The 26,350-nt window shown below is 36.0% G+C and overlaps 1 protein-coding gene across 1 annotated transcript; it reads left to right on the top strand.

The window, feature by feature from the left end:
- The first annotated feature begins 4,348 nt into the window (after positions 1-4,348).
- On the top strand, positions 4,349-23,535 carry LOC134661790 (protein obstructor-E-like). Its single transcript, XM_063517979.1, has 7 exons — positions 4,349-4,504; positions 11,373-11,453; positions 20,413-20,526; positions 20,856-20,920; positions 21,509-21,647; positions 21,993-22,206; positions 23,418-23,535. The coding sequence occupies exons 1-7, from the start codon at positions 4,459-4,461 to the stop codon at positions 23,473-23,475; spliced, it is 717 nt and encodes a 238-aa protein (XP_063374049.1). The 5' UTR covers positions 4,349-4,458; the 3' UTR covers positions 23,476-23,535.
- Positions 23,536-26,350: the final 2,815 nt, after the last annotated feature.

Here is a 26,350-nt window from a genome sequence, read left to right as displayed (position 1 = left end):
CATGTAAACGGACATGGACACTTATATTATAGATATACAATACATACATCATGCTAGCGCGCCAAAGCCTGACTCACAACCAGTTCTACATTGTCTGTCACACTCTTTGATTGTGATAAAGAGAAAATATGTCGACCTCTAGGTGACAGCTACATTGGAGTTGACACCCGGGTCCCGGATATAGATCACTTACTGATATAAGATAGAAATATAATTGTAACTCGTGAGATACCATCATACCCCGGCCTGATAGGAGTTATTTTGGTTAAATTTACGTTAAATAGTGCAAGGGTAAATAAAAATTGTACCTATTATCTATTATATAATAACATTAATAAATAATAACCATGAATAATTAAATAGTAGAGGAGGAATTATTGATCTAAGGTGATGATAATGCTTATTTCAATATTTGTGAGTGCTGGTGGAATAGCGGAGAGGCATGGTGCTTCCAACTCGGCTTTGGCAGTCCCAGCTCGTAACGTAGCATTACGAAATGTTAAATATTTTAATAATTTGTGGTACCTAGTAATTCAGTTACCGCAATAACTAGTTTCCTCTCTGGGTTTGAAGGTCAGGTAAAAACCAGTGACTGCGCCAATTTTTGGGATTAGGTCTCCTGTAGGATGCAACCAGCAAAACTCTGAGATAAGGATAATTTACGGTTTCTATTCGCCATACATTGCTGGTCCAACAAGTCAATATTGTCGCAAGGTACCGTCGTTGTTTGGTGACCCTGAAATGGATAGAAAATTATCAAATAGTCAGATGTCAATTTACCAGCGTGGTTTTTGATAAAGATTCAAATATATTAAAATATTATGTGTGTAGGTATTTTTATAAACATGCAACGTTTTTTTAACTCTGCGATATGAGTAGCCGAGTAAGAAATAGCCGAGATTGAGGTTGAAATTAGTTAAAACCCGTTTACAATTCGCCATTGTTCCACGCTCATAGATCCTGCAATACTATCACAATGCAGATATGACACGCCTGATAGAAGCCAATTAACCAACCTAAGCGGCGGTAAGTGGTTCATTGGTACAGTCAGCTGTAGAATTAAAGCGCCAATGCTAGAAGATTTTATGTATGGCACAGAATAAATAATAGTACTAAGTACAGAAGACTCACTCTCTAACAAAACGCGTCTGTTACGATCAGCACAGATATCGCCGCTAGGTGGCGACAGCGCCACGCGCGGCTTATGGCTTTCCCCAAAATTGGGGCCGAACGGATGTACTTTTAGCTACCTACCTGTAGCAAAGCGACGAAATCGCGGAGTGAGACACGCCTGTGTATGGTTAGATCAGGCAACAAAGCCCATATCATATAAACATTATGTCTCACATACATGTAATAATTATGCAACATAGAAGTCGATTTTTATGACTAACACTATTTAGGAAACATTTGTGTCGTCGTTGTATTTATAATCGTCCCTGGTTCAGACGTGGTTCCGACAATAGAGTTTTTGTCGAGTGTACTAACGTAAGGTTAACCTATTAATTAACTAATTAAAGTACCTAGTCATACAATGTTCACGAAACTCGGCGACGGACGATACAGGATGATGACAAAACTCGTTTATTGACATCACACACGGCTGCATGCACGACTTTCAGCGCCGTGCCATGCGCTTGTGTACAAGGCCACAGGGTGCGTAGCCAACATGCCAATCGTTTACGCTCCGGTAGCGAACGAAACGTAACTATCACTGTCGCACTAATATGGAAGAGTGATAAGAGAGACACAGCGTTTCGTTGTCGTAGCGCAGATTGTCACCTTGGCTAGGCATGGTCAATACGAATTGTCAAATTACATAGCTATATTAGCTATTGCGATCCTGAAAACTGCGACCATACTTAAAAATCGTAGCAGCTATTAGAAAACCAGTGGGAAACATTGAATTGTGTGAGTTTACTAAAGGATAGTTAGGTACCTATTGGTTGCCTATTATGCGTTGTGGATTGTGAGGTAGTAGAAAATACAACCCTTAGTTGTCATAGTTTGTCAGCCTCCTAGCCTAGTTGGTAGTCACCCTGCCTTAGAAGCTGGTCCTGGGTTTGAATCCTGGTGTTTGTGTGTCTCACAAATATTTGTCGGAGATGTCCATTTCGGGGCATCTTGACGCACGAAGGGATATAATACTTATTTACTCAAAGAAACACTTTACTCTCTAGAGTAAGGTAAACGTACTAGTGCTCGACATGCTAATGCCCAAGAGATGACACCCTGCTGTCACCTCTATTGACAATGACTTAAGTTTCAAGGTGACATGTACTGGGACCGCGTCGAGCACCAGTACGTTTACCTTACCTAGTACTTGTAATTTGAAACAAACTATTGTAAGTATATTATGCAATGTTTATATGTATTGTATAAGGATATTAATGACTCTTTCAGCTACACTGAAATAAAGCAAGGATTCAGGATATACCTATACAAGTACCATATATTATTTTTATATTAATTATGAACAATAGCTAATAGCCAGTTTTAAAATAAGTTTTATAAACTGAAAATATAACACGTCATATGTAGAGGCACAATGCTTGATTCGTTCTAGTACATACCTATTTACAAACATTCGATAGCAATGTGCAGGTGTAATGCCACGACTCTTTCTTACCAAGATACGATCAAGCTTTCCAAAAATTGAATACCTACAGCTACAGCGCTTGCTCAGGGCGGGCTTAAATATGTAAGTTTCACTTAGCCCGTTTCTACACTTGTAAGTTTTACTTACGTAAGTAGGGACAAAGCTATTTGTTAGAATGAGATAACGATATTCATCTCTCATTCTCTAGTATAGCTGTGTCCCTACTTACGTAAGTAAAACTTACAAGTGTAGAAACGGGCTTACGTAAGTTACTTACTCGAGTAACTTATGGAGAATTTGCAAATGTAAATACCCTCATAAGTCACTTAAAGGGTGACTCACGCTAGACAGGGCCGTGCTCGGGCCGAGGGGTCCGACATGTCATTTTGTATGACGGCTGATGGGTGATCACGTGGTGCTTTCCATAGAAAACGAAGTGCCGGAAGCTCCGGCCCGTCGCCGGCCCGGTCTAGCGTGAGTCATCCAAGTATTATAATTTATAACTATTTGAGGTAGCTGTAAAAAATATATGTCTAGACTGACTTGAGGTTGCTTACGGAAACACAGAAACATCGATAAGTTCTTCTTCTTCTTATCTTTGTCGTGAAAATGTTAGGCCTAAGACCGTTTCTACACTTGTAAGTTTTACTTATGTAAGTAGGGACACAGCTATACTAGAGAATGAGAGATGAATATCGTTATCTCATTCTAACAAATAGCTTTGTCCCTACTTACGTAAGTAAAACTTACAAGTGTAGAAACGGGCTAAGATAAACTTGTAAGTTTTACAAAGTAAGTAGGGACAAAGCTATTTGCTAGAATGAGATAATGATATTCATATCTCAATTCTCTCATTCTATAGTATAGGTGTGTCCCTACTTACGTAAGTAAAACTTACAAGTGTATCTCAACCTTAAAACAAACATAATTCTTGTTGCCATCCAGAGTGGAAAAGCTACTTAAGTACTTCTTTTTTTAATCACATTCCATACTTTGGGAGACCTCAAAAATCAAGTCTACTCACAGATATAAAAACCGTGTCAAATCAATTTTAGTGCAAAATTAATAGGCACTGACGGTACTGAAAACTTAGTCAAAATTATTTCTTCTGTGTGTCAGTCTGGTCACGGCCTGTTTGTTCTAGCAATAAATCGGAATCCGGTCGCATTTTAGCAATAATTTTTTTTATATGCATTTTAACCTCTGAACTATGTAGATACTGTGACATAAGGTCAGACGGATATTTATAATGAAACAATAAGTGTTTCGTTTTTAACATTTTGGCTACGGGACCCAAAAAAAGAAAGTAGGTTTAGTATGTTTTATTCTGGGTACATGAAGTTATGTATATATGTAAGTCTATTTAATTCGAGTAGGTATAAGTCTTTATGAGTTACTGTGTATGTGAAGTATTATGAACTGGTTGACTGGTAGAAGTCCGCCATTTGCAGTTTATTCTTATAATGTGCAATAAAGTTAAATAAACAATTAATGTATTTATTAGTTAAAAGACGTAAACGTTTCCGGCGTAATTACTAGACAGGATCAATAAATAATTACAAAGAATTACATCCAGTTTTAAGGCTAATTTCTATTAGAAACTATTAACATTTCATAATATCCATTAAGACTCCAGTTCCTTAATACTATCGTTAACATAAAGGCTATTACACATTTACGGTAAAAGTGAAACAAGTGAATTTACGTTTAACATGTATTGTAGCCTTATTTTTGGAATGCGGCGTAGGCGAAGGCAGCTGTCGAAGCCGGCGCAGGCACTGGCAATGCACCGCGACCTCTGACAAGAGCCACACGTGCACTACAATAAAAAAAAAAACATTTTTAACTTTCCTGTCACAATGAAGAGTTTATTTTTCATAGTGGCCAGTTTGGCGTGCGTATATGGTAAGTTTATTTGTCATTAAAATTGTGATATTTACTTTAATACTTCCGAATTGATTTCGTGAAAAGCAAAGCAATGCGAATTTAATAATTAGCAATTTATTTATTTTGTGATTTAGTTAGCCGTAAAGGTAATTAATCAGTGTGTTTTGTTCTCATGTAAATCTGCAACATTTTTGACATTTATGTAGACATTTTGATAAACTTTGTCGTACTGTTGCTTTTGAATTTGGAGGAGTGAGGATCTGAGCTTGGATACCGGTATTCAAGCTCAGTTTCATCCAGTGTCACTAAGACGTATCGTTCGTTGGGTTATGTACTTAATGTGTTATGTCAGTTGACAATTATGTCAATGTATGTCAGCGTTTTGTCTCGGTGGCCAGTTAGTTCTGAGTTTACAGTGTCTGTGCGGGTAGAAAAGATTCGAACCGTAGAATGTACTGGATCCCATACATTTTACGACTTACGAATTCTTTTTCCGCACAGAATCTACAATGCCGAAAGGGAATTTAGCGCGGTAGCGCCACCACATTTTTTACACAATAAGAGGTAAAAAAGCTAACTTGATTGAGAAGGTATGCTGGTAATTTGGTGTTGACAAAGGTAAACAGTTTTTAGGGTTCCGTACCCAAAGGGTAAAAACTGGACCCTATTACTATGACTCCGCTGTCCGTCCGTCCGTCCGTCCGTCTGTCACCAGGCAGTATCTCACGAACCGTGATAGATGATGTATTTCTGTTGCCGCTATAACAACAAATACTAAAAACAGAATAAAATAAAGATTTAAGTGGGGCTCCCATACAACAAACGTGATTTTTGACCGAAGTTAAGCAACGTCGGGCGGGGTCAGTACTTGGATGGGTGACCGTTTTTTTGCTTGTTTTGCTCTATTTTTTGTTGATGGTGCGGAACCCTCCGTGCGCGAGTCCGACTCGCACTTGGCCGGTTTTTACTTTACTGTCTGTCGCGATTTTCTGTGGTGTGGGAAACTAAACTTTCTTTAAATAGGTACAATATTAAAATAGGTGACTTAACCTGATGATAATTCATACAGTAATTATCGTTATTAATGTAACATGATTGCACTTATTCGCCTTTCCAATTTTAATGAGATTTTAGGTCTTTTGTAAACATCATATAGGTATCGCCTCAAAGAAAGAATTTTGTAGTAAAAGTCATTTGAAAATACATGAAGTTTAAAGTCAGATACATACAGTATAATTTTACGTCTGTTCTGAAAACTCGAGATATCACTTAGGCACTAAGTGATATTTCGTATCACTTGGCCATTAAGATATCTCGTATCATATCTAAGTTTTAGAGGACAAATCAAATTGTTTTATTAAATATTTTGATTTGGGTTTTTAAGTAGTCACACTACTTATGGATATAAAATATAAACTTCAATATCTAAAAGGATTTAAAAATATATTTAATTAAATAGAGAGAGCCCTAAACCGTTTATTAGCGTTTAGTAGTGACAAAACTCGCCGTAGAACTTAATTGCACAAGCTAATATTTCGTGTTCACTTAATTACAACAAATTGCTTGAGTTATGAGACATATTTAACAAAAACGATTACAACAATTGTTAATTAAATGTGCAATGAAATTCTAAGTAGGCAGCCAATATATATTTATGATACGACAGGAAATGTTAGATATAACTTATATTTATTTACAACCTGCGACAGGAAATTAGGTTTATTAGTAGAGTACTAGTAACAGCAGTATGTAAGGAGGTATAAAGCTGTTTATCCATGACCGTTCGATACACACATGAGTATGTATGTCAGTGCTATTGTAGTAATATATATTGCACGTGTATGTACATACATGGTAATCCCAGTGCAAAATACCGTCCTATTTGACTTCTTCAATCAAGTGTACGAGTATATTAAGTTTAAGTAATTCCAAATAGAGGTAGCAAGTTTGAAATTGTTAGAAAAGGATAAATAAATTATTAAGAAATAAAAATGGGATGTTTACTCCACTCATAAGGTAGTTACTTAACAATTCTTTAACATTTGTTATTAATTTACATAAAATACGTTATTCTAGTGCTTCACCACGGCGTATAATTTACCAATAAATAATTAAGTGCCTGTGGTGTCTCCTTATAGTCCTTATCTGACCACTAACCTGAGACCTTTAAACCTTTTTTGTGATGAGCCTATACATCATTGCTGTTTATGTATACTCATTGGATTTTTTCCGATCACGACTCGTGTTTCACCCTGAATAAACAGGCCCGGGCCTTAAGGTAGGTACCTTCGCGGGGGCTAGTTTGGGAGTATTTAATCACCTTGAATATAAATGAAGCGGCATTCTCCGTCTGGTTTTAGCAATGGCAACTGACTATAATTGTCCGAGGTGAGCTTTAATGTGCGTAATAAAATGTCATTATAGGAGTTATTACGGAAAAAAATACTTACCACAGCACGCTTTACAAAACTAGAGCGACGAAGAGTGAGACTTCAATGTTTGGTTACCATGTTAGAACGGTTTTAATTTACTTTCTGACCTTTAATTATTATTTAAAAAAAAAAGAAAAAAGTCTAGGATTGTTCAGTGTATATGTATAGCCAATGTTACAAAGAAATACTGTTTTCAATTGTTCAGAGTTTAATTACTCATGGCAGCCCCATGTCCCATGAACTATTAGGATCTAATAACGTTGTATATTATGAAATTACAAAATTAAAAGTAAATAAAACGTTTAAGACTTGACTATAGAGTTATTGTAGTCTGTAGGAATGCGGATTTAGTGATTTTGTACGGATGATGATTTGCCTGCCTTTGCACGCGACTTCGTTCACATAAACTCTTCAAACTGTCACTCTCCCGAGTTATTCTCGTTAATATTTTAATTATGAGACAAATAAAATTAGGTAATATTGGCGATACATTAGTTATAAATCGTTTGTCTTAATCACAATCGTTTGTCTCAATGACGAGTGATTAATTCTGACTTATGTATTTGTAAGTAATATAAATTAACTAATTGAGGCTCGTAAAGTTTTATTAATAAGGGGCTATATATGTCAATAAACATTTTGATATGAGTTATTTGAAAGTAAAACCACTACCATATGAAACGTAGGTACTTAAACTAAAGATATCCGAGGCGAAAGGCACTGGAACAATTGATCATTTTATTGCGTATAAATGACATCTATTTCAGTCTAAGTATATGTTCATATTATTTGCATAACAGGGCCCCTATTCGACATATGCAACTGTCAGATTTCGCGTCAACTTCAATTCAACTGTTGAAGTTCATATGAAGTTCATCAAGTGCGGATAGTTCATTTGGTACAACCAATAATTTAACAAAAAACAACTTTGTTTTACTACTTTAAGGTTTATAATTTGTTGACATGAGATTCACTGATAGGTGATGATCTTTACCTATTCGACAACCCACGATTGTTCAGATTCAAATGAAGTTCAACATGCGACGTCAAAAGTGGCATATCGAATAAGGCCCCAGGACTCCTTTCGTGACTACAGACTACAATGTATACTAGCCCTATACGGGTACCACTTCCTTACTATATTGGTAAATGGAGTTACTTAACCTCCTCGATCGGAAACGCTTTCTAATCAGGTAATATACAATCGCGTGTATCCATCATAATATGCGGTAATCTTAGAGGTCATTTATAAATACACTAAACCAGTGGTTCCTAACCTTTTCTGTCCGGTCACCCCTATGACTAACTAGGGAACCTGATTTTACCCCTCCTCCCAATGGTAATAAAAAATAAAACGTGTACGTTTCTTGTATTGTTAAATTAGGTTAGCTTATTACCCCCGTATAATACCAGTTTTACCCCCACGGGGGTAATTACCCCAAGGTTAGGAACCACTGCACTAAACTGTACTTTTTAGATAAATCTAGTAAAAACTATAGGAGTCGAGGATACTTGCTTGACCCGTTCGGAGAGAAGCCATTTTGGAAATCAAATATAAAGGTCAAACGATAGGTAATAATTACCTACAACTGGTCATATAAGAAACTGGTTATATAAGGTCATATATACATATAACAAAGGTGATAGTTGTTGTATAGCATCGCTTTCTTAAAGCTATATTTTAATTGCACTTTAGCAGATGGTTCACCGAGGATAAATATTATGAACTCTCTTTTATAATGCCATTTTTTTTTCAACAATGCAAGATAAGAACTTCTGGCATCACAAGAGAAAATCGTTATCCTGTTATTTTCTATCATTCGTTTTATTATCTAATTTTAAACAATGATCGGATGTCTCTTTGTTACGATGTGTCATGGCAAACTTTGCTTTAACTGAAAGGTTACTTGAATAATCAAATGCATTACCACTCTATCAGTCACTCGGAACTCTAAATAACAAAACGACACGTATAGTCGTATAAGGTCAAAGGACTACACAACCTTTAGCGGAGCATTAACCGATGAGCCGATTAGTAATCGAACGAACTAATCGAGTCGTCCTCCTTTCACTCACGCTCACATCCTAGTGATGGGCGTTTTTTCGAGTGTTTCTCGTTTCGACTGGGTTCTGTCACGACTTTATTGTGTAATGTCGCACGATATGCTATGATGACGAGTTCTGTTGATGTCTACATATGTAATAGAGGTGTTCGTTTAATTAAATTAGTTAAAAAAAATCCTTCTCACAGTTAATTCATCAAATTACATCTCACCAAAAAATGGTTTACAGAAGTAATAAAAAAAATGTTTTTATCTAAGTTGATGATAAGTATGAGATGTTATGTAGATACGCGACTCTCCTATTTTTTGCGTTTTCAGGGGTTCTTTCATAATAAAAGTTGCCCACATTTTTTTAATTTTTTTTTTCGTTAGCCTGGTTTAGTGTCCCGCTGCTGGGCAAAGGCCTCCCCTCCTTTCTTCAACTCAACCCTGTCGTTTGTTATAACGCTCACATTATAACAATTTAAAATCTTCATGAGGTAAATAAATAAATCAACAGTAGCCTTACTTTTACTCGTAGGCGTTAATTTAAGTACTGTTGAATACCAACAGTAAAACACCTGCATTTTGACGCGCGGTCGACATTTGACGACAAAATTGACTCTCGTCACTGCTGTACCCATTTTCCTCCCTCTCCTCTCCCTACTTGGCGTACATTACTGGGTTACCACACGGCGTGTAAGCGAGCACCATACAAAGGTGTTGTACTGTAAACCACAGTAAACGCTTCAGTAATTTCTTAACTGCCAGTGTCGCAAGGCCAATTTAACTGTTGAGTGTTGTCACGAATATCGACCACGAATCGACTTGATATGGTGTCATGGCGCGCCAGAAGGACATTTTGCCGAACTCTAAATACCTTTTAAGTAGTAAAAAGTATATTCTGAGTACAATATGATTGAGGTATATAGTTGCAAGCAGCAAATATTCGTACATCTACGCCATTCTGCCTCATTAACAAACAAAATAATTAACTTAGAATAACTTTCGTATAAAATCATATAGGTAGGTAAACTGACTATTGGACCCTTTAATAGAACCAATTACTAAACAATCACACAACGTTAACGTCGTTTGTAGAAAACGAAACGAAAAGCTTATTGTCTCTCCACTCTTCCATATTAGTGCCATAGAGACAGATAGCGTTTCGTCGATAGCGATTTTCGTATTTGCTAGGCCTCTGGAATATAAATTAAAGTTTATCTCGTTTTCCTAATGTCTTAGTCATTGTTAGGTAACAAAATATGAGTCACATTGGTAGCTGCACCCTTGTTCTCAATATTATATTACCATACGGTACGTAACTTCGTCTGCGTGAAACTCGTTGAGTCTCGTCGAGGTAATGTTTATTTGGTCGTCCTAATTGTTTTTTTGAGAGACTGCAAATTTACTTCGGAAATACGCGGATACTTTAAGATAAGTACAGAAATTTGCAAGTACATAGTTCCATAGGGAATAGGGAACTATAAACAATGAAAACAAACCTCTAAAAATAAACTTAGGTACAATTATGAACCGTTTAATACTCACGGCCTGTAAAATTTAATATAACTAAGTAAATAAGTGAAGTAAAACTAATTTAATTCAGGTGCGTATGTTACAGTTAGCGGTAATTTTCCGTTGTGTACATATATGAAGTTTTTATCTCATTATTGATTCCGTAAGCATTCAAAAATACGTTACATGGCAATACTGCCAATGAATTCACGTACAGCAATACAGGCTTCACAATATACCTATGGTAATTATCTGCTACAAGTTACAAAAAACTTGTATGGTACCTCACCAAAGAAAGCCCATCATTATTAAATTTTTTTTCTCTTTGTTTAATATAGTCTGTCAAACAACTTAGTCAGTAGAACCAGGCGCGAAATTCAAATTTGCTAGGGGACGAAAACCTTTCGCGCCTATATTTTATTGATTAAGTAAGAACTATCAAGACTCTCTTCCACCTCCTTATAAGAAAATATAAGACATGGTCCACCCTCAATCGTCTTACGTATTAAATGAATGGCGCCTTACCAGCGCCAGACTTTCTTATGTCACGCCCACGCCATGCACTGTAGTAATGCCTATAGCCTTCTAGGCTTTTTGCCAACTTAACGTGTCAGTGTAAGGTTACCGTCTTCATTTTTTACTGGTCTCTGGTATTTTCTTAAATTATTTTAAACACGTTTATTAGCTAGAAGTGGAAACTCGGTTACGACACTGCTGGGAGACTAAATTAGGCACGGTGCGGAGTCCTTACGGATCTTACATTACACAACAAAAAATAAGCATTTTGAAAATTACAATTTTTAGTGTACCGCACAAACTTTGTTCGCGGTACACTTATTTTTTCTTAATATTGATGATTTACTCTCTAAAATGTACTTATTTATTTTATTTCAGCGCAAGAATTCAAATGTCCCGAGAAGAGCGGCTTCTACCCCGACCCGTACCAATGTGACCTCTATTACAAGTGCATTAAAGGTCAGTAACGTGATTGAAAAGGTTAACTTGTCGGTATGTGAAAGTACTTATTGACGTTATTAATAGGTAATTCCAATGTACAGTCGACCTCGGAAGTACTGTGTATACTTTTACCTCCTACCTCTGTAAAGGCTTCGTCACACAGCAGGCGCGTTTCCGGGCGCGGCGCTTTTACATACAAAACGCTCACACCCCGCTCACGCGCCGCCCGGAAAACGCGCCTATGTGCCGAAGACTTAAAGCCTTTTAAAAGGCCCCCTTGTACTTAGATTATCTTTTAAAAAGTACCCACCTAAGTAATCTAATGCAAGACACACAGTCCCACAAATATAAAGACTTTGACTGTATTTGTGTCCATGGTTTATCTATCTATACTTATTTATACTTTGATATATACAAATAATTTTTATTTTGTAATGATACTCGATAATTCGTCTTCGAACGTAAAATAAAAGTGGTTGCGAAACTAAGTCATTCTCCGATAATCGCTTTAATTCATTGTTGCGTAGCACTCTTTTTCTGCAGAATCATAATCCCACCAAAAATACTCGTAAATCGTAATATCATTAGCGCACTTATAACGTCGATAGCGACAAGATATAGCATTTAAGCAACTTACTTTTTGACATCGTGCGATAGTGCAAGATAAGAGATGAGCACTGTATACTGTATATAATTCTGCCTCTCTATCGCTCTAGTATATTCGAGAACAGATAACGAATTTTCGATATACGTTTTTTACGGAAGTGCCTCAGATTATCAATTCATCTCGTGTGAGCTTTATCCAAACTAGTTTTCTATTAGCTGTTTGCCATATCATTTAGCATGTAAAAATATTCAACGTTCGTAGTGTCAAAACTTGCGGTCTCGCCATTTAACTATGTGCTTACTACCGCAAATAGAGTGTGAAAACTTAGTTTCTACACAGTGCAACGCAATTACTTTCCGACTACACGACCGTTTTACTCATTAACCAGTGTGTCTATGAACTCTAGAGCAGTACCATAATATACTTGATCAGGGATCACGCGTATAATGCACAATAACCGTTGAAATGAACAAAATAACGTTATTACTACGTTACGACAACGTTTACGTAGCCAAATAGCCCTATGTCACTTACTTGTATGTAGAAACTGTTGCTGCGAAAATGGCTGAGGAATTTTTACCAGCGGTTTATTGAGCAGAACGAATTGCACTTGGCATTGGAATTATTTGAAATTGATATTATAATTCGTTTACGCAATTTCTTGTGCGTAACTTGTGCTGTTTGTAACGTTGTGTGTTTATGACTAGATAATTAAATACATAGTAAAATAAAGAATTCAAATGCAATAAAGTTTAATTGTAGATATATACCAGTAACATACTAAAATCAATTAGAATTGAACCGCATTTCATGATTTTTATATAAATAAAATTACAGAACTATTTATTTACATACTTTTGTTAAAGTTGCTCCTTATTCCTTATTTGTTTTCAAACATATTTCTATTTTTAAGTGAATGAAATGTTAAAATTAGGTAAAAGTTTTTCAATAGCACACTAGATGTCGCTTATCCTTCTAAGCGTCGTTGCTAGAACGCGCTGACAAGATTTTTCCTGTGACATATATCTAGGACGGCTTGTCACTGTAAGCAAAGTTCGGATTCAGACTGCACCTGCATTACTGCCGCGGTATATATATTTTTGAAAGTGCCCCTATTAATGCCAGTAGGGATGCACTGATAGTCCGACTAGAAATAGGGTACATATTATAATTTCCATATTAGCAAATCGTTTTGACAGTTCTAAAAAAGTAACTGATTTGACTAGTAGGAAAATACCCTATTGTAGAAAACTATTGAGGGCGCCACTTCCTACGGAATTGTCACATTTTTGACGTAAAATGCTTAAGAGCCCATCAACGTGCACACTAGCGCCACTGCTAAATAATCGTGATTATGTAAATTTTACGAAATATATTCAAAAAAGGGGGGCCGCTACGTACTATATCTTGTATTAAAGTACCTTTTGATTACATCAACTTAGTTTTTATGTTGCTGGATTCGTCAATCTATGCGTCTAAAGATAAAACGACCGTTTTTGTTTTGAGTTCATAGATCGACGAATCCAGCAACATAAAAACTAGTTTGATGTATTCAAAAGGTACTTTAATATAAGATACAGTACGTAGCGGCCTCCTTTTTTCAATATCTTTTGTTAAATTTAAATAGTCACGATTATTTAGCAGTGGCGCTAGTGTGCACGTTGATGGGCTCTTAAACATGGCAATCATTTAGTATGGATTTTTTAGTTCCATTTCATGTAATTTCTACTATTTTATGTCGTACTATAAACGATTCCTGCAGACAAACTGTTATAAGAGTACTAGCTGTTGCCCGCGACTTCGTACGCGTGGATTTGTATATTGGTGGTTATATATTCTACATTAGCTTAGAACATTATGCAGCAAGAGATTGCGGTAGGACGGTTAATCATTTCTTAATTATTAATATTATACAATGCATGAGACTTGTCTTTCACAACCTACTAAGTTTCAAGCCCCTAACTGAATAAAATTGTCCTCGATATAATCCCTCTAAACCCCCTTAGAAGATTTTCAGTAATAAAACCTACTACCTAACTACCTATTTACGAAGTTTCAAGTTCCTAGCTTTAAATACAATTTGCACCCTAAGACGAACTTTCATCCCCTTTTTAACCCCCTTAGGGGTTGAATTTCCAAAAACGTTGCAATTACTTTTTTTGTAATCGGCTATTATGCCTTTCTAAGAAGTTTCAAAGCATTTGTAATGGATTCAAACATTCAACCCCTGTTTAACCCTGTTAGGGGATGAATTATACAAAACGCTGAAATTTCTTTTCCTGTATTTTAATAATATCCCGAAAAACAAAGATTCAAGTCCCGCGTTCGAAAAAATGTTTGATATCCATACAAACTTTCAACCCCTTTTTCACCACTTTAGGGGATGAATATTCAATAACGCTGAAATTAGTTTTCTTGTATTTTAATAACATATATATTTACGAAGTTTCAAGTTCCTAGCTTAAAATAAAATTTGAACTCCATACAAAATTTCAACCCCTTTTTAACCCTGTTAGGGGATTTACAAAACGCTGAAATAACTTTCCCTGTCTTCTAATAATATCCCCAAATACAAAGATTCAAGTCCCGCACTTTCAAAAATATTTGATATACGTACAAATTTTCAACCCCATGTTTTACCACCTTGGGGGATGAATTTTTAAAAACGCTGAAATTTGTTTTCTTGTATCTTAATTCAATACCTTTTTGCAAAGTTTCAAGTTCCTAGCTTAAAATAAAATTTGCACCTTAAGACGAACTTTCATCCCCTTTTTAACCCCCTTAGGGGTTGAATTTCCAAACACGTTGCAATTACTTTTTTTTGTAATCGGCTATTATGCCTTTCTATGAAGTTTCAAAGCATTTGTAATGGATTCAAACTTTCAACCCCTGTTTAACCCTGTTAGTGGATGAATTTTACAAAACGCTGAAATTACTTTTCCTGTATTTTAATAATATCCCGAAATACAAAGATTCAAGTCCCGCGTTCGAAAAAATGTTTGATATCCATACAAATTTTCAACCCCTTTTTAACCCTGTTAGGGGATTTACAAAACGCTGAAATAACTTTTCCTGTCTTCTAATAATATCCCCAAATACAAAGATTCAAGTCCCGCACTTTCAAAAATATTTGATATCCGTACAAATTTTCAACCCCATGTTTTACCACCTTGGGGAATGAATTTTTAAAAACGCTGAAATTTGTTTTCTTGTATCTTAATTCAATACCTTTTTGCAAAGTTACAAGTTCCTAACTTAAAATAAAATTTGTACCTTAAAACGAACCTTCATCGCCTTTTTAACCCCCTTAGGGGTTGAATTTCCAAAAGCGTTGCAATTACTTTTTTTTGTAATCGGCTATTATGCCTTTCTAAGAAGTTTCAAAGGATTTGTAATGGATTCAAACTTTCAACCCCTGTTTAACCCTGTTAGGGGATGAATTATACAAAACGCTGAAATTACTTTTCCTGTATTTTAATAATATCCCGAAATACAAAGATTCAAGTCCCGCGTTCGAAAAAATGTTTGATATCCATACAAACTTTCAACCCCTTTTTCACCACTTTAGGGGATGAATATTCAAAAACGCTGAAATTACTTTTCTTGTATTTTAATAACATATATTTTTACGAAGTTTCAAGTTCCTAGCTTAAAATAAAATTTGAACTCCATACAAACTTTCAACCCCTTTTTAACCCTGTTAGGGGATGAATTTTACAAAACGCTGAAATAACTTTCCCTGTCTTCTAATAATATCCCAAAATACAAAGATTCAAGTCCCACACTCTCAAAAATATTTGATATGCGTACAAATTTTCAACCCCATGTTTTACCACCTTGGGGGATGAATTTTTAAAAACGCTGAAATTTGTTTTCTTGTATCTTAATTCAATACCTTTTTGCAAAGTTTCAAGTTCCTAGCTTAAAATAAAATTTGCACCCTAAGACGAACTTTCATCCCCTTTTTAACCCCCTTAGGGGTTGAATTTCCAAACACGTTGCAATTACTTTTTTTTGTAATCGGCTATTATGCCTTTCTAAGAAGTTTCAAAGCATTTGTAATGGATTCAAACTTTCAACCCCTGTTTAACCCTGTTAGTGGATGAATTTTACAAAACGCTGAAATTACTTTTCCTGTATTTTAATAATATCCCGAAATACAAAGATTCAAGTCCCGCGTTCGAAAAAATGTTTGATATCCATACACATTTTCAACCCCTTTTTCACCACTTTAGGGGATGAATATTCAAAAACGCTGAAATTAGTTTTCTTGTATTTTAATAACATATATTTTTTTGAAGTTTCATGTTCCTAGCTTAAAATAAAATTTGAACGCCATACAAATTTTCAACCCCTTTTTAACCCTGTTAGGGGATGAATTTTACCAGACGCTGAAATAACTTTTCCTTTCTTCTAATAATATTCCCAAATACAAAGATTCAAGTCCCGCACTCTCAAAAATATTTGATATCCGTACAAATTTTCAACCCCATGTTTTATCACCTTGGGGGATGAATTTTTAAAAACGCTGAAATTTGTTTTCTTGTATCTTAATTCAATACCTATTTGCAAAGTTTCAAGTTCCTAGCTTAAAATAAAATTTGCACCCTAAGACGAACTTTCATCCCCTTTTTAACCCCCTTAGGGGTTGAATTTCCAAAAACGTTGCAATTACTTTTTTTTGTTATCGGCTATTATGCCTTTCTAAGAAGTTTTAAAGCATTTGTAATGGATTCAAACTTTCAACCCCTGTTTAACCCTGTTAGGGGATGAATTTTACCAAAAGCTGAAATAACTTTTCCTGTATTTTAATAATATCCCGAAATACAAAGATTCAAGTCCCACACTCTCAAAAATATTTGATATCCGTACAAATTTTTAACCTCATGTTTTACCACCTTGTGGAATGAATTTTTAAAAACGCTGAAATTTGTTTTCTTGTATCTTAATTCAATACCTTTTTGCAAAGTTTCAAGTTCCTAGCTTAAAATAAAATTTGCACCCTAAGACGAACTTTCAACCCCTTTTTAACCCCTTTAGGGGTTGAATTTCCCAAAACGTTGCAATTACTTTTTTTTGTAATCGGCTATTATGCCTTTCTAAGAAGTTTCAAAGCATTTGTAATGGATTCAAACTTTCAACCCCTGTTTAACCCTGTTAGGGGATGAATTTTACCAAAAGCTGAAATAACTTTTCCTGTCTTCTAATAATATCCCGAAATACAAAGAGTCAAGTCCCTTACTCTCAAAAATATTTGATATCCGTACAAATTTTTAACCTCATGTTTTACCACCTTGGGGGATGAATTTTTAAAAACGCTGAAATTTGTTTTCTTGCATCTTAATTTAATACCTATTTGCAAAGTTTCAAGTTCCTAGCTTAAAATAAAATTTGCACCCTAAGACGAACTTTCATCCCCTTTTTAACCCCCTTAGGGGTTGAATTTCCAAAAACGTTGCAATTACTTTTTTTTGTTATCGGCTATTATGCCTTTCTAAGAAGTTTTAAAGCATTTGTAATGGATTCAAACTTTCAACCCCTGTTTAACCCTGTTAGGGGATGAATTTTACAAAACGCTGAAATTACTTTTCCTGTATTTTAATAATATCCCCAAATACAAAGATTCAAGTCCCGTACTCTCAAAAAATCTCCGTACAAATTTTCAACCCCTTTTTTACCACCTTGGGGGATGAATTTTTAAAAACGCTGAAATTAGTTTTCTTGTTTTTTAATTTAATACCTTTTTACGAAGTTTCAAGGTCCTAGCTTCAAATAAAATTTGCACCCCAGGACAAAGTTTCATCCCCTTTTTTACCCCCTTAGAGGTTGAATTACCTAAAACGTCGCAATTACTTTTTTTTGTAATCGGCTATTACGCCTTTCTAAGAAGTTTCAAAGCATTTGTATTGGATTCAAACTTTCAACCCCTTTTTAACCCTGTTAGGGGATGAATTTTCAAAAACACTGAAATTACTTTTCCCGTCTTATAATAATATCCCCATATACAAAGTTTCAAGTCTAACACTCACAAAAATATTTGATCTCCATACAAACTTTCAACCCCTTTTTCACCACCTTGGGGGATGAATTTTCGAAAAGGCAGAAATTAATTTTCTTGTTTTTTAATATAGTACATTTTTACGAAGTTTCAAGGTCCTAGCTTAAAATAAAATTTGCACCCCAGGACAAAGTTTCATCCCCTTTTTTACCCCCTTAGAGGTTGAATTACCTAAAACGTCGCAATTACTTTTTTTTTGTCATCGGCTATTATGCCTTTCTAAGAAGTTTCAAAGCATTTGTAATGGATTCAAACTTTCAACCCCTTTTTAACCCTGTTAGGGGATGAATTTTCAAAAACGCTGAAATTACTTTTCCCGTCTTATAATAATATCCCCATATACAAAGTTTCAAGTCCAACACTCACAAAAATATTTGATCTCCATACAAACTTTCAACCCCTTTTTCACCACCTTGGGGGATGAATTTTCGAAAACGCAGAAATTAATTTTCTTGTTTTTTAATATAGTACATTTTTACGAAGTTTCAATGTCCTAGCTTAAAATAAAATTTGCACCCCAGGACAAAGTTTCATCCCCTTTTTTACCCCCTTAGAGGTTGAATTACCTAAAACGTCGCTATTACTTTTTTTTGTCATCGGCTATTATGCCTTTCTAAGAAGTTTCAAAGCATTTGTAATGGATTCAAACTTTCAACCCCTTTTTAACCCTGTTAGGGGATGAATTTTCAAAAACGCTGAAATTACTTTTCCCGTCTTATAATAATATCCCCATATACAAAGTTTCAAGTCCAACACTCACAAAAATATTTGATCTCCATACAAACTTTCAACCCCTTTTTCACCACCTTGGGGGATGAATTTTCGAAAACGCAGAAATTAATTTTCTTGTTTTTTAATATAGTACATTTCTACGAAGTTTCAAGGTCCTAGCTTAAAATAAAATTTGCACCCCAGGACAAAGTTTCATCCCCTTTTTTACCCCCTTAGAGGTTGAATTACCTAAAACGTCGCAATTACTTTTTTTTTGTCATCGGCTATTATGCCTTTCTAAGAAGTTTCAAAGCATTTGTAATGGATTCAAACTTTCAACCCCTTTTTAACCCTGTTAGGGGATGAATTTTCAAAAACGCTGAAATTACTTTTCCCGTCTTATAATAATATCCCCATATACAAAGTTTCAAGTCCAACACTCACAAAAATATTTGATCTCCATACAAACTTTCAACCCCTTTTTCACCACCTTGGGGGATGAATTTTCGAAAACGCAGAAATTAATTTTCTTGTTTTTTAATATAGTACATTTTTACGAAGTTTCAATGTCCTAGCTTAAAATAAAATTTGCACCCCAGGACAAAGTTTCATCCCCTTTTTTACCCCCTTAGAGGTTGAATTACCTAAAACGTCGCAATTACTTTTTTTTGTCATCGGCTATTATGCCTTCCTAAGAAGTTTCAAAGCATTTGTAATGGATTCAAACTTTCAACCCCTTTTTAACCCTGTTAGGGGATGAATTTTCAAAAACGCTGAAATTACTTTTCCCGTCTTATAATAATATCCCCATATACAAAGTTTCAAGTCCAACACTCACAAAAATATTTGATCTCCATACAAACTTTCAACCCCTTTTTCACCACCTTGGGGGATGAATTTTCGAAAACGCAGAAATTAATTTTCTTGTTTTTTAATATAGTACATTTTTACAAAGTTTCAAATTCCTCGCTTGAAATAAAACTTGCACCCCATACAACCTTTCATCCCCTTTTTAACCCCCTTAGGGGTTGAATTTTTCAAAATCGCTTCTTATCTCTTGTACACTTTACAAATTCAACCTAGTGTGCAAATTTCAACTTTCTAGCTTTTGTAGTTTCGGCTCTGCGTTGATGAATCAGTCAGTCAGTCAGTCAGTCAGTCAGTCAGTCAGGACACTTGCATTTATATATATAGATTGCGGGATTTCTATGTAAAGTATAAAGTTGTTGTTTTAATCATAATAAATAAGTAGGTACTTTACTTTATTACTGTCTAACCTGCCCATAATAGTCTAAACGCAATATAGTGGAACCGCTATGACAACAAATGTTGTCCATAGTGGCCATAGTTTATTTATTTACTGATTATGTTTTAATACATTTCAATGCAATCGCAAGGGCTTTAGGCGAGATTAATAACAAGTCAGTCAAACCATAAATATACGTTTAAAAAGACTTAGCATTTGTCCTAAGGCAAAAGTAAGCGGCTCGACGCCATTCGTACATTTTTGATGGCGGATCTGTTCAGTCGAATAACAAATCTATTCAGTTAAGACAAGGCCTATTATTCCTAACCCGTTCTCACGTTTCTTCTTTACACAGGCAATTCGGAAGCGAAGCTATGTCCCGATGGCCTGGTGTTCATGGACGGGAACCCCAATAAGGAGCGATGCGACATCCCCTCCAATGTGGACTGCGGGGACAGGAAAGAACTGCGTAAGTATTTGCAAACATTTCCAAAGTATAAACTTTCAAGTCTTTGGAATTAACGTCTTAACAGCAACTACTGGCGACATCTAGTAGGGAGTAGAAGTACAGTCCTTGGCCTAAGAGCGATATATATAACGTTCAGCAAAAAAAATATCGCTGTTGTATTCAAAATGGCCTGTATGTATATGCTGCCTTTCGCTCATGTAAAACGAAACAACAGGCCACACCATAAGATTGAAGCGAAGGGGATTCATATCTTCACGAAAGCATAATTTCTTAAAGACATCAATATTATTTCATATTAGCTCTTAACGTCATTCCTTTAACATTTTCAGAGGAGCCCCAGCCTACTAAGGACTGCCCCCGTCAGAATGGTTACTTCAAGCATCCCGACTCACAGGTAATTATTAGGAAAACATTTAAAAGGTTAAAGACAACATATGTTTTATATAAGTTGTAACGGCACTAGCGACATCTTGTAGCGAAGAGCAAAAGATAATCTTAGCTTATTGGATACATTTTAGAATTTGAAACACATTTATTACGATTGCTGATAGATCAATCAAATAAGATATTTTCGTAGATTTCAAGAAAAAAAATCAGCTTGTTCGGAATTAATTCCTCAAAACGCTTTTTTTGGATCTAATTTGATTGGCCTATGAACAGTTGAACACGAGGATGATGTATCATTAACTGCTTAAATTTTTTGTTGTCATGGTTAGTATGACCAAACTATACCTTAAAATTTTATAATAGGAGTAGGTACGCTAGATCTAAAAACACTCCAACTCGTCCAAAGTAAAATAACCCTAAACATTGATCACAATGTTGAACAACGCGTCTTTAATCCGTGGAGCGCCCTAACAAGACACGTGTGCTAGTAACTAGTATAGGAGTTCCATACTACGGTAATTCTGGGGCGCTCCAGGGGTTAATTGTCAATGTGGTACTCTTTTACTTGAGGCTGATAACGGTATAATTCCCCCAGGCCTGCGACAAGTTCGTCTACTGCTCAGACGGTGTCCCCAACGAGCACCCGTGCCCGCCAGGCCTGATCTTCGATGAGGAAAGCTCCAACTGCGACTGGAAGGAGTCCGTCAACCGCCAGTGCGACCACCCTACTAAGGGTACGTACTCTAGCTAGACCCTGATCCACAGCCAAGTGGAACCCCCCTTACCCGTCTGCGCCGATCAAGGGAAAAGCAATGAATGGATGAAGAGCGTAAATATAACCAATGCGATCACCTCAATATGGGTACGGTATTCTAGATCCTACATCCAGCATAACCAAGTTACTATAAATGGTTAATGCACAGGAAATACATTTAAAATCTCATTATTCTTGAATTCATTGGGTATGACGAGTGGACGCATGATACTTTAATATCCCTAGACTCAAGTGGTGATCGTATAAAGACCGACATGCACTGCACTCATCCAGTTCTTTACTCAAATATCGTTCGTGTTCGCAGACGTCCTTGATGACGGCTTCACCTGCCCCGACGGCGACGTGATGGGCCCCAACGGCCGCGCGCTCCCGCACCCCACCTTCCCCCACCCCGAAGACTGCCAGAAGTTCTACATCTGCCGGAACGGAGTCCAGCCGCAGAAGGGCAGCTGCCCGTTCGGCAAGGTCTACAACGAGGACACGTTCATGTGTGATGAGCCTGAGAAGGTCCAGGGATGGTGAGTGTCAAATCGTAGTCTTTGCCGAATACTCTTATAGTATTCTTCACATAATCATAATCATTTATTTATTGCAAACCATGGTATTACAGATGTTCTTAAAATGAAATAAGTACAGTCATGGACCCTACTAGGTCGTGGCAACATATTTATACGTAGGTACACCTACATTATACACACTTTTCTATGGCATCTTACATTGGTTACGGTGACAGCTGTGTATCTCAATACGATTTTGCGTTTAGAGGTTATTTATATGGAGATGTACTTACTCCAAGCTATATGAAAAATATTATAGTTCATTGATGGTCCACTCGGCTAACTGATATGTTACCCCATGTGGACTGCCAGAAATTATACATCTTTAGCGCTAGAAATCGGCAATCAGAGGACTTATAAATAAAGTACAGACATAAAGAGAATTTATGTTATTCTCATAAGATTTGCGTCTCACAAACATCACTTGGGAAAAGTCCTTTAATTTTGCTCTTGAGAGAGAAGTCAGGATCACACAATTATTGTTCCGTTGTTCGGGATGTTACTTATTGGCCTATGTATTAGAGCTTGTTGTTAAGAGGGGGCGTCAAGCCAGGAAACTAGAAGGGTCCAAAAGACATGGCGCGCCGTGCGAAACTTGCGATGGAAGAAATGGCCATCGCGTGGAATTTTTACCTTTTATCTCTGAAACTTAAAATCTACTTAAAATTTGCTCATCGGATCCCATTCGCCTATCTCAGATAATCTTGGCACAGTTAATAATGACTCACGCTAGACCGGGCCGGAGCTTCCAGCGCCATAGACAAATATAATAAGACAAGAGTGCTCACTCCATACATCAGTTAGACTATTAATTTCAGTGTCTACATCTAGCATCGAGTAGCGGAACTATTAGTACTGCTACTTGACAATAGATGTAGCAGTACTGATAGTTCCGCTACTCGATGCTAGATGCTAATAGTCTTTTTGGTACTAAAACTGATGTATGGAGTGAGCAATCTATGTATTTTCTCTATTTCTTTCGCTTCGTTTTCTATGGAAGCACCACGTGATCACTGATCAGCCGTCATAGAAAAATACATGTCGGACGCCTCGGCCCTGGCCGGGCCCGGTCTAGCGTGAGTCATCCTTTAGGCGAGTTGACTTGGAGTTTCTTAGGACACTTAGGTACAATTATTAAGGGTAATTTTAAAATGTTATTTATTTTGTTCCAGTGAAAACTTCTACGAAGGAGCCCAACTTGACAAGAACAAAGTCCCCAAGAAAGCGTAAAGTGCCGTAGTTGTTATTAGGTTTAGAATTGTACTTAAATAAATTTAATTTTATAATTTGTGTATTTATTTTTTATTTGAGAAATGTTCATAGGTAATCCTATAACTAGCGTCCGGACATGAACTAGTGGCAATCTGAACAGAGAGGAAAATGGAGTTGTTATTATTAGATATGTACTAGTGGTTATTATCTACAAACTTTTTATATTTGAATGAATAATATCAAGTTTTTAATGACATTTATAACTGTACCATAAAATACATAGGTACTTAAAACCAATAACTTTGAATCGTATACTCTTCGGTATGAGCACAAGAGGTCCTACTGGGAAAAATGAAAATCAAAATCTCGTTGTAACTGCATATCTATCGCACGAATATGGAAGAGCGACAGAGAGGCAGATAACGAAATTCGTTTTTCGTGGTAAGACCTCTGAGTTGAAATCACGCACACAACATGTACCTAATTCATGACGTGTAGTAATTATTGTAAGATTTTGAAAATAGTGCGTTTTAAATCATTCCCCTCGATTCTCCTGCCGACATTTATACCTACTTGACAACCGACTACCGGTTTTATGGCACAAGTTAAGAAAAAAAACACATTTAACTGATTTGCAAGACCGATGTGATCCCATAACTGTACCGCGAACAAAGTTTGTGCGGTGCACTAAAAATTGAATTTGTAGTACAGTGTCTTTGAAGGAAAATTATTATTTGCAGTTAGTAGGTAACTATGTCAGTGTATAAGGACATCTGCAAAGTTAATTTTGTACCATAATCACAGCCTATTCGTATTCGAGTTCGTCAAATTCAGAAAGTGGTAGGTATTTGTATTTCAATCCGTAAAATTACTATTACACCTTCTACTCAAATGCCATCTTCAATTACAAGACTACTAGCGCCATCTAGTGTCAACAGGACTACGACCTATGGTATCGAAAACTACTATACCATAGAGAAAAAAATACATAGAGTGCTCACTCCATACATCAGTTTTAGTACCAAAAAGACTATTAGCATCTAGCATCGAGTAGCGGAACTATCAGTACTGCTACTTGACAATAGATGTCGCCACCGACCGGAAAGTCTTATGCTGTTGAGATAAGACTTTCCGGTCGGTGCTACATCTATTGTCAAGTAGCAGTACTGATAGTTCCGCTACTCGATGCTAGATGTAGATACTGAAATTAATAGTCTGAACTGATGTATGGAGTGAGCACTCTATGTATTTTTTTCTCTATGACTATACTAAGGACATACCAGCCACAATTACAGACTGATCAACGTCACAAAGCAGAGATCTATGAAACTCCCCATAACTTCTCATACCTACAATAAAACTTTGCGAACGTTTTAACGGTGACAGACGGTTAGTTAGGTGCAACCGATCCTAAGAAACTTGAATAACCGACGACTGCACTACTTATAAATTATAAACACTGTCACACTCACACTACGTCTAAAGCCTTAACAGCCATTAAAATGACAGAGTTGGAGTTGGAGTTTGTCATGCAAGAGTACCATAAAGAGTACGTAAACCTGAATGAATTTTCAAACGGCTGTTACTGGCTGTTGTTATAGTGAAGCAGAATCATGGTAAACTGAAATAGATGTCATATATTAAAGAAAAAGTGAATCCGCCGGTCCGAATCCGGCCTTCACAACTGGAGGGCTTTGTCACTTTTTCTTTAATATATGATATCTATCTATCTATCTATTTATCTATCTATCTAATCTATCTATCTAATCTATCTATCTATCTATATATAATACCTTTAAAAGATGCAATTCTTGCATATTTATTTATTTATTTATATGTATATATATTTCGGGGATCTCGGGAACGGCTCTAACGATTTCGATGAAATTTGCTATATGGGGGTTTTTGGGGGCGAAAAATCTATCTAGCTAGGTTTTATCTCTGGGAAAACGCGCATTTTCGAGTATTTATATGTTTTGTATAAAATATTTAATAACATAATTTGATTTGTTCCCAAAGTTGTGCAGAATCATGGTGTTTAGTAATATTATTAGAAAAATAAATCGATCGATCAAGACTTACACGGCAAGCGATCTAGCAGCTCCATTTATGCTACATGCGAAAAATTAGAAGCCTAGCTTTAAATGAGATAAATGAATGAAGAGTTTCGATCTCCATATAACGCCGCGTACTTACATAGATGCAGATTACGTTTTTACTTATTTTTGCATTGTCTACTATTAGCTATCACTAGATATACAAAACGCCTTTGTTAAGTACGCTTTCAGAGGGCCTACTATCTTTCTCTTTACTCCAATTAAGGCGTAATTAGAGTGATAGAGATACCTAGATACTCGAAACTTACGGACTTCATTTTTCGCGGTTACAGCCCAGTCTACTGTTATAAAACGCTTGTCTAACTCCAATTTTTGGAATTGTAGGTATAGGTTAATTGGAGATTTTCTTCTTAACATTATATACAATATCAGAAAGACCGAGCTTTGCTCGGGAAACATAAAAACTCAAAAATTAGCGTTTTCCCAGAGATAAGATCGATTTTTCGCCCCCGAAAACCCCCCGTATACCAAATTTCATCCAAATCGTTAGAGCCGTTTCCGAGATCCGGGAAACATATATATATATATGTATATAAATAAACAAGAATTGCTCGTTTAAAGGTATAATATTATATGCCTCTACTATGAGATTTTAGGGATTCATTCCTTAACATGTGTCATCCTATATAATAAGAACCGATCACGTATCTACCCTAAGAACAGAAAATAAACATCACATCTTATTCAGCACACGACCCAATTATCATTCACAAAACCTTTCAACAATCAAAACTTCATCACACTCCATTCGGTCTAAAACCGGTAAAAGCTTGAAA

Source organism: Cydia amplana, chromosome Z (genome assembly GCF_948474715.1).
Source record: "Cydia amplana chromosome Z, ilCydAmpl1.1, whole genome shotgun sequence".
NCBI lineage: Eukaryota > Metazoa > Arthropoda > Insecta > Lepidoptera > Tortricidae > Cydia > Cydia amplana.
This window is presented reverse-complemented; position numbering and strand designations above follow the sequence as displayed.

What these genes read in the sequence shown, in the direction of transcription:
- LOC134661790 (XM_063517979.1), top strand. Translation starts at nt 4,459, where the DNA reads ATGAAGAGTTTATTTTTCATAGTGGCCAGTTTGGCGTGCGTATATG. An exon ending in GTGCGACCACCCTACTAAGG is followed by an intron (nt 21,648 to 21,992) that starts GTACGTACTCTA and finishes TCGTGTTCGCAG; the next exon opens with ACGTCCTTGATGACGGCTTC. An exon ending in CCTGAGAAGGTCCAGGGATG is followed by an intron (nt 22,207 to 23,417) that starts GTGAGTGTCAAA and finishes ATTTTGTTCCAG; the next exon opens with TGAAAACTTCTACGAAGGAG.